Source organism: Eriocheir sinensis, chromosome 30 (genome assembly GCF_024679095.1).
Source record: "Eriocheir sinensis breed Jianghai 21 chromosome 30, ASM2467909v1, whole genome shotgun sequence".
NCBI lineage: Eukaryota > Metazoa > Arthropoda > Malacostraca > Decapoda > Varunidae > Eriocheir > Eriocheir sinensis.
Window position 1 is genome coordinate 2074926 of NC_066538.1, and position 9154 is coordinate 2084079.

The 9154-nt window shown below is 40.0% G+C and overlaps 1 protein-coding gene and 1 long non-coding RNA gene across 12 annotated transcripts in view; both read left to right on the forward strand.

Annotated features, from left to right (window-relative positions):
* The window catches only part of LOC127005431 (muscleblind-like protein 2a), a 229880-nt gene that overhangs the window by 189941 nt on the left and 30785 nt on the right, over window positions 1-9154 (forward strand). For 9 of the 10 annotated variants that reach the window (XM_050874275.1, XM_050874272.1, XM_050874269.1 and 6 more), the window contains exons 4-5: window positions 747-815; window positions 8861-9046. In XM_050874275.1, the coding sequence (XP_050730232.1) occupies window positions 747-815; window positions 8861-9046 (255 nt within the window). The remainder of the gene's footprint in view (window positions 1-746; window positions 816-8860; window positions 9047-9154) is intronic. The other variant, XM_050874276.1, reaches the window with a different exon arrangement.
* LOC127005440 (uncharacterized) lies at window positions 3641-4781 on the forward strand. 2 transcript variants are annotated; one of them, XR_007758529.1, is made up of 4 exons: window positions 3641-4006; window positions 4063-4222; window positions 4433-4482; window positions 4588-4781. It is a non-coding gene; the product is annotated as an uncharacterized LOC127005440 (long non-coding RNA). The 2 variants fall into 2 exon arrangements; XR_007758528.1 differs by having other exon boundaries at window positions 4433-4781.

A 9154-nucleotide genomic window follows, 5' to 3' on the forward strand; every position in this document is an offset into this window, starting at 1 on the left:
TTTTTCTCTCCTCTTCCCTTTCTCTTCCTCTCTTCTCCTGTCAACTCTTCCCTTTCTCTTCCTCTTCTCCTCTCAACTCTTCCCTTTCTCTTCCTCTCTTCTCTTCTCGCCTCTTCCCTCTTTCTTCCCTTCTTCTCCCTTTTTTCTTTTCCTCTTTTCTTTTCCCTTCTTCCCTTCTTCTTTCCTCTCCTTCTTCTCTTCCTCTTTTCTCTCCTCTTAATTATTGTCTTTCTTTTCTTCTTAACAAACGAGAGAGAGAGAGAGAGAGAGAGAGAGAATGTGAGTGAAAGGGGGTGAGACAGGAAATAGCTCCCCACCTCTCCTTCTCCCCCATTTATCCTCCCCATCCCCTTCCCCCTCTTCTCCCTTCTCCCATATCCTGCCCCTTCTCCCCTCTCTTATCTCCTCTCCCTCTCTCCCCCCACTCTCTCCTTTCCTCCTCTCCCCCTACCCCTCCTCCCTCTTTCCCACCTCTTCTCTTCCCCTTCCATTTCCTCCACTTCCCCACCACTCCCTCCCTCCTTCCATCCCCCTCTATCTCTATCCCCCCCTCCACTCCTCCCCCTCTTTCCTCTCACCTTCTCTACCTCTTCCATTTTCCCCACTTCCCCACCACTCCCTCTACCCCCTTCCCTCCCCCCTCTATCTCTATTACCCCCCCCTCCCCTCCCCGCCCCTCCCCCTCCCCCGGTGCAAGTGTTAATTACGAGGTTCCACAGGTGACGTGTTCCCCCCTCCCCCCTCAGATCCAGCCCCCCCACCTGCCCCCCGTTCGGCCGTCCCCGTTCCACGATGTGTGCTGTGTGATGATGCCTGTAAGTGCACACACACGCACATACACACACGCACACACACGTACATGGACCTAGGTTTACATCTATACATACACATAACATACATTGATACATACATGCATTTGGATTTTCATGTTCACTTCACGTTATTCCTTGGTTGTGTGTGTGTGTGTGTGTGTGTGTGTGTGTGTGTGTGTGTGTGTGTGTGTGTGTGTATACACACACACACACACACACACATACATACACACGCACTCACACACACATACACACGCACTCACTCACACACACACACACACACACATTTTAATTCTCTGAGTCATGTATACATTCTGCATTCTTTCACGCACACGCACACACACACACACACACACACACACACACACACACACACACACACACACAACTCTCACACACACACACACACACACACACACACACACACACACACACACACACACACACACACACACACACACACACACACACACACACACACACACACACACACACACACACACACACACACACACACACACACACACCACAGCAAGAATCACAGCCAAATACAATAAAACAGCGACATATTTTTCAACGCAAAATCGCTAAGGAGCTTTTTCGTGCCGCCTCAGATTAGCGTAAAATATCTCCCACCCTACTGCGCATTGCCTACTATGTATAGCGAACTGCGAAAGCTACGATATACAACGCCGCTATCTCATGTATTCCTGTATAGCGCTGTCGAGTTAGCTTATCCACACACCGCACTGCAACGCTATAGATATTACGAATTCGCTGCTATGCTACACACCCCTAGGAGATACATGCTTTAGTCTCCCTATATATTCTAGTGCCGCTGTGCTTGAAGAAAACGGAAAAGCTAGATAGTGCGAGTGTAGCGTTATGTTAGGTTAAGTTAGCTGATAAGAACGAGGAAGCTAAATCGATATGAGTAATCAGTAGGTTAGGTTAGCTTACGAAAAAGATAAAGCGTAATTAATAGGTTAGGTTAGCTTACGAAAAAGATAGAGCGTTGTTAATAGGTTAGGTTAGCTTACGAAAAAGATAGAGCGTAATTAATAGGTTAGGTTAGGTTAAGTTAGCTGATAAAAACGAGAAAGCTAAATCGATAGAGTAATCAGTAGGTTAGGTTAGCTTACGAAAAAGATAGAGCGTTGTTAATAGGTTAGGTTAGCTTACGAAAAAGATAGAGCGTTGTTAATAGGTTAGGTTAGCTTACGAAAAAGATAGAGCGTTGTTAATAGGTTAGGTTAGCTTACGAAAAAGATAGAGCGTTGTTAATAGGTTAGGTTAGCTTACGAAAAAGATAGAGCGTTGTTAATAGGCTCGGTTAGCTTAGGTTAGGTTACAGACACGAGAAAGATAGATAAATGCGAGTGTAGTGTTAAGTTAGGTTATGTTAGCTGATGAAAACGAGAAAGCTAAATGGATATGAGTAATCACTACGTTAAATTAGGTTAGGTTAGGTTACGAACACGAGAAAGCTTGTTAAATGCGAATGTAGTGTTGGTAAATTCGGTTAAGTTTGCTGATAAGAACGAGAAAGCTAAATTAATATGAGTAATCAGTAGGTTAAATTAGGTTAGGTTAGGTTAGGTTACGAACACGAGAAAGCTTGTTAAATGCGAATGTAGTGTTGGTAGATTAGGTTAAGTTTGCTGATAAGAACGAGAAAGCTAAATCGATATGAGAAATCACTAGGTTAGATTAGATTAGGTTAGGTTAGGTTAGGTTACGAAAACGAGAAAGCTAGATAGATGCGAGTGTAGTGTTGGTAGCTTAGGTTAAGTTAGTTGATAAGAACGAGAAAGCTAAATTGATATGAGTAATCAGTAGGTTAGGTCAGCTGACGAAAAAGATAAAGCGTAGTCAGTAGGTTAGGTTAGCTTAGATTAGCTTACGAAAACGAAAAAAGCTAAATAGATGAGTGTAGCGTTAGTAAGTTAGGTTAAGTTAGCTGATAACGAGAAAGCTAAATCGATATAAGTAATCAGTCTATTTGGTTAGCTTACGAAAAAGATAAAGCGTAGTTAATAGGTTAGGTTAAGTTAGGTTGATAAATGCGAGTGTAGCGTTAGTATGTTAGGTTAAGTTAGTTGATAAAAACGAGAAAGCTAAATCGATATAAGTAATCAGTCTATTTGGTTAGCTTACGAAAAAGATAAAGCGTAGTTAATAGGTTAGGTTAAGTTAGGTTGATAAATGCGAGTGTAGCGTTAGTATGTTCGGTTAAGTTAGCTGATAAGAACGAGAAAGCTAAATCGATATGAGTAATTAGTAGGTGAGGTTAGCTTACGATTTTTTTTAATAGGTTAGGTTAGCTTAGATTAGCTTACGAAAACGAAAAAGCTATATAGATGCGAGTGTAGTGCTAGTAGGTTAGGTTAAGTTAGCTGATAAGAACGAGAAAGCTAAATATATGAATGTAGTGTGAATAGGTTAGGTTAGGTCAGGCTTTCTTACGATAACTATAAAGCTAAAGAGATCCAAGTGTAGTTAATATATAAATAGGTTGGGTTAATTTAGCTTACAAGAACGATATAGCTAAATAGATATCAGTGTAAAGTTAGGTTAGGTTAGCTTAAGAAAACGATAAAGCTTTTAAATAGATGTCAGTGTAAAGTTAGGTCAGGTTAGGTTGTCTTAAGAAAACGATAAAGCTAAATAGATGTCAGTGTAAAGTTAGGTCAGGTTAGGTTGTCTTAAGAAAACGATAAAGCTAAATAGATGCAAGCGTAGTTAATAAGTCAGGTTAGCTTAAAACGATAAATCTAAATAGATATGAGTAATTAATAGATTAGGTTAAGTTAGCTTACGAAAACGATAAAGCTAAATAGATATGAGTAATTAATAGATTAGGTTAAGTTAGCTTACGAAAACGATAAAGCTAGATAAATCCAAGCGTAGTTAATAAGTTAAGTTAGCTTAAAACGATAAAGCTAAATAGATATGAGTAATTAATGGGTTAGGTTGAGTTAGCTTACGAAAACGAGAAAGCTGAATAGATCCAAGCGTAGTTGATAAGTTAGGTTAGCTTAAAACGATAAAGCTAAATAGATACGAGTAATTAATACGTTAGGTTAAGTTAGCTTACGAAAACGATAAAGCTGAAGATATGAGTAATTAATAGGTTAGGTTAAGTTAGCTTACGAAAACGATAAAGCTGAAGATATGAGTAATTAATAGGTTAGGTTAAGTTAGCTTACGAAAACGATAAAGCTGAAGATATGAGTAATTAATACGTTAGGTTAAGTTAGCTTACGAAAACGATAAAGCTAAATGGATACAAGAGTAGTTAATAGGTTAGGTTAGCTTAAAACAATAAAGCTTAATAGATATGAGTAATTAATAGGTTAGGTTAGCTTACGAAAACGATAAAGCAAAAAATATGCAATAGTAGTTAATAGGTTAGGTTAGCTTAAAACAATAAAGCTTAATAGATATGAGTAATTAATAGGTTAGGTTAGCTTACGAAAACGATAAAGCTAAATATATGCAATAGTAGTTAAGAGTTTAGGTTAGCTTAAAACAATAAAGCTTAATAGATATGAGTAATTAATAGGTTAGGTTAGGTTACGAAAACGATAAAGCTAATGATATGCAATAGTAGTTAATAGGTTAGGTTAGCTTAAAACAATAAAGCTAAATAGATACGAGTAATTAATAGGTTAGGTTAGGTTACGAAAACGATAAAGCTAATGATTTGCAATAGTAGTTAATAGGTTAGGTTAGCTTAAAACAATAAAACTAAATAGATACGAGTAATTAATAGGTTAGGTTAGCTTACGAAAACGATAAAGCTAAATATATGCAATAGTAGTTAAGAGGTTAGGTTAGCTTAAAACAATAAAGCTAAATAGATACGAGTAATTAATAGGTTAGGTTAGCTTACGAAAACGATAAAGCTAATGATTTGCAATAGTAGTTAATAGGTTAGGTTAACTTAAAACAATAAAGCTTAATAGATATGAGTAATTAATAGGTTAGGTTAGCTTACGAAAACGATAAAACTAATGATTTGCAATAGTAGTTAATAGGTTAGGTTAACTTAAAACAATAAAACTAAATAGATACGAGTAATTAATAGGTTAGGTTAGCTTACGAAAACGATAAAACTAAAGATATGCAATAGTAGTTAATAGGTTAGGTTAACTTAAAACAATAAAGCTTAATAGATATGAGTAATTAATAGGTTAGGTTAGCTTACGAAAACGATAAAACTAAATATATGCAATAGTAGTTAATAGGTTAGGTTAGCTTAAAACAATAAAACTAAATAGATACGAGTAATTAATAGGTTGAATTAGCTTACGAAAACGATAAAGCTAGTAGTAGTTAATAGGTTAGGTTAGCTTAAAACAATAAAGCTAAATAAATATGAGTAATTTTGACTTCTTTTGGGCGCTCATTACTTTTGCCTTTGTGGGAGCAGCGATTAGCGGGCTGTATTTTATTTATTTATTTATTTATTTATTTTGCCCTTTTTGTTGTTGCCCTTGACCTGTTTCTTTAGCTGTAAAAAAAAAAGTTAGAAAGTTAAATAATGGCAAGTGTGGACTCCATATGTTAGGTTAAAAAAGGTTAAGTTGGGGTCATACACCATAACTGCGCGTGGTGGCGGTGCTCATCTCCGTACCATTGATCTTTAACCCTGTGGTGGTGGGAGAGAACTCTTGACCCAATCCAGTGTGACATCCGGGTTACCACATACCTTCCCTAGGAGTCCCCAGGTACCCATTTATCGGCCAGCGTGAAAGGAAGATTGAACGGCTGGGTGGGATAGATACACACAGACCTGGACCTGGATTCGAACTTGGCCCAGCAGATTCGTAGTGAGGGGCGCTAACCACTGTACCGCGGAGAGAAAAAAAATAATGATCGGTTAAGTTAGCTTGATAAAAGGAGAAAGCTAAATAGATGCGAGTGTAGTGTACCTGGACCGGGATTCGAACTTGGCCCAGCAGATTCGTAGTCAGGGGCGCTAACCACTGCACCACGGATAGAAAAAAGCTGATTAGTGATAGGTTAAGTTAGCTTGATAAAAGGAGAAAGCTAAATAGATGCGAGTGTAGTGTTTGAGGGTGGGATAGATGCAAACAGACTACCTGGACCTGGATTCGAACTTGGACCAGCAGATTCGTAGTGAGGGGCGCTAACCACTGTACCGCGGAGAGAAAAAAAATAATGATAGGTTAAGTTAGCTTGATAAAAGGAGAAAGCTAAATAGATGCGAGTGTAGTGTACCTGGACCGGGATTCGAACTTGGACCAGCAGATTCGTAGTCAGGGACGCTAACCACTGCACTACGGATAGAAAAAAGCTGAATAGTGATAGGTTAAGTTAGCTTGATAAAAAGGAGAAAGCTAAATAGATGCGAGTGTAGTGTTTGAGGGTGGGATAGATGCAAACTGGCTACCTGGACCTGGATTCGAACTTGGACCACAGATTCGTAGTGAGGGACGCTAACCACTGTACCGCGGAGAGAAAAAAAAATAATGATAGGTTAAGTTAGCTTGATAAAAGGAGAAAGCTAAATAGATGCGAGTGTAGTGTACCTGGACCGGGATTCGAACTTGGACCAGCAGATTCGTGGTCAGGGACGCTAACCACTGCACCACGGATAGAAAAAGCTGATTAATGATAGGTTAGATTAGCTTGATAAAAAGGAAAAAGCTAAATAGATACGAGTGTAGTGTTTGAGGAATAGGGATTTTCAACATTCACGGTTCGCGGTTTCCACTTTAGCGATTTCACATTTCGCGCTTTAGAACAAACAAATAAAAACATATAGACACAATTAAAGTATGTTATTGGCGCAAAAAAAATAGAGGGGAGTGATTTTTTATATGCGCAGAACACGTAGTTGTGCGAAAGTGTGGAACCATTTTTTTTTTTTTTGCAGTTTCCCCCAAAATTGTGTGCGGTTAGAGAGAGAGAGAGAGAGAGAATCCTTCACACTCATTCCCTCCCTACCTTCCTTCCTTCCTTTTCCTTCTCTTTTTTTCTCCCTTTTCTTTCCTCTCCCATTCCTCCTACCAGAGAGAGAGAGAGAGAGAGAGGTTGTTATGTCTAGTTCGCCATCTGGTTTTCTTTCTTTTCGCCCTCTGTTTGTTTATGCATTCTCTCTCTCTCTCTCTCTCTCTCTCTCTCTCTCTCTCTCTCTCTCACATAAACTTTCTCATATGCAGTTTAAATTGATTACTTTCACTACTACTACTACTACTACTACTACTACTACTACTACTACTACTACTACTATTATGAATGAAGTATAGACGATAGAAGAGTTAGCTGCGGCAGTATAGGGTATTGGAACCTCCTAGTTAAATCCTCTATACTTTATTTATTATTATCATTATTTTTATTATTATTGATTTTTTTTTTTTTGTCTTTTAGGAATTTCGGTTATTTTTTTATATTTTCGTTTTTTTTTCGTCTTTTTTTGTTTTGTTTTTTTGCTCCGCTTATGTTTGTTGTTTGTTTGTGTGTTTGTTATTGTTGTTGTTGTTGTTATTATTATTAAGACCATGTACTGCTTGCTACCTCCTCCTCCTCCTCCTCCTCTTCCTCCTCCTCCTCTTCCTTCTCCTCCTTTGGTATAATTTGCTATGCCTGCCTTTCCCTTCCCTCCCCTTCTCTTCCCTTCCTTTCCCTTCCCTTCCTTTCCATCCCCTTTCTTTCCCTCCCCTTCCTTTCCCTTCCCTTCCTTTCATCACCTCCCCCTCCCCCCCATCGTATGTTTATGTCTCCCTCCCTTCCTTCCTTCCTTCTGTTTCCTCCTCAACTCTTTTCTTCCTCCTTTTCCTGTGTTTTCCTCTTCCACCATTTCCTTTCTTTCATCTTCCATTCTCTGATATTTTCTTTCGTTTACTTTTCCTCTCCTTCCTTCTTCCTTTCCATTTTTTATTTTCTTCTTTTTTTCCTTCCACTCTCTTCACCTTTTCTCCCTCCTTTTCCTCCTCCTTTCCGTTTTCTTTCATTTCCCATTTTCTTCTTCATCCTTTTCTTCCTTTCCTTCCTCCTCTTTTTATCCATCTTCCCTTTCTTCATTTTTTTCATCATCTTTTTATTTTACTCTTCCTTCTCTTCCTTCGTTTACGCGTACCCTTCTTCCTCCTCCTCCTCCTCTTCTTCCACCTCATAAACTGATATCAAGGTTCTTATCTCTAGTACTTGCATATATTCTTATCTTCTCCCGTCAATCTCTCTCTCTCTCTCTCTCTCTCTCTCTCTCTCTCTCTCTCTCTCTCTCTCTCTCTCTCAACCAGACTTACCTTTCCTTACCTCATCACATCTATTTTTATCTTACCTAAACCCTTACCTTTCCTTACCTTACCTTACCTTACCTTACCTTACCTTACCTTACCTCACATTACCTTACCTTACCTTACCTCACATTACCTTACCTTACCTGAGCAAACCTAACCCTGCTTGTCTTCCTTTTCTTCCTTTCACCCGTACCTGACCTTACCTATATTGATCTCGACCTAACCTAACCTAACTTGACCTAACCTCAGCAGTTCAACCCACCGCTGTTTCTGTCGTTACTTTACCTGACCAAATTATGCCTACCTTACCTTACCTTATTTTACCTTACCTTACCTTACCTTACTTTACCTTGCTTACGCTCCTCACCCCAATCTGCCACCCCGTCTAACCTCCCCCCTTTTCTCTGCCTCTGCAGCAGCACAACTTGTCTCTATCCCTTACCTTACCTTACCTTACCTTAACTTACCTTACCTTTCCTATCCTTGCTTACGCATTTTTCCCACGCTGTCACCTCCATCTAATCCCCCCCCCCCCTCTCTCTCTCTCTCTCTCTCTCTCTCTCTCTCTCTCTCTCTCTCTCTCTCTCTCTCTCTCTCTCTCTCTCTCTCTCTCTCTCTCTCTCCATATCACAAACCATCCATCCCTATCCTCTTGCCTATCATTGCTTACCTTACCTTACCTTACCTTACCTTACCTTACCTCACCTTTCCCTTGCTTACGTTCCCCACCCCCCTCCGTCACCCCCGTCTAACCTCCCCTTTTCTCTCCCTCCACAGCAGCACAACTCGTCGCCGTACCTTGCCGGCATCCCCACCATGAGCAACTTCAACCCCTACATCCCCTCGTCGCCCGTCATGGCCATGGGGGTCACCGACGGCGCCGTGGCTTCGCCCATCACCGGCGTCGTGCCCCAGCAAGCCGTCGTGCCCGCCCAGAAGGTGCCACGTACCGACCGACTAGAGGTATGAGCTGTCCCCTAAAACCTTGCCCAATTACCGACCTTACCTGTCTTACCTTACCTGTGGATACCTGGCCAATTACCGACCTTACCTGTCTTACCTTACCTGTGG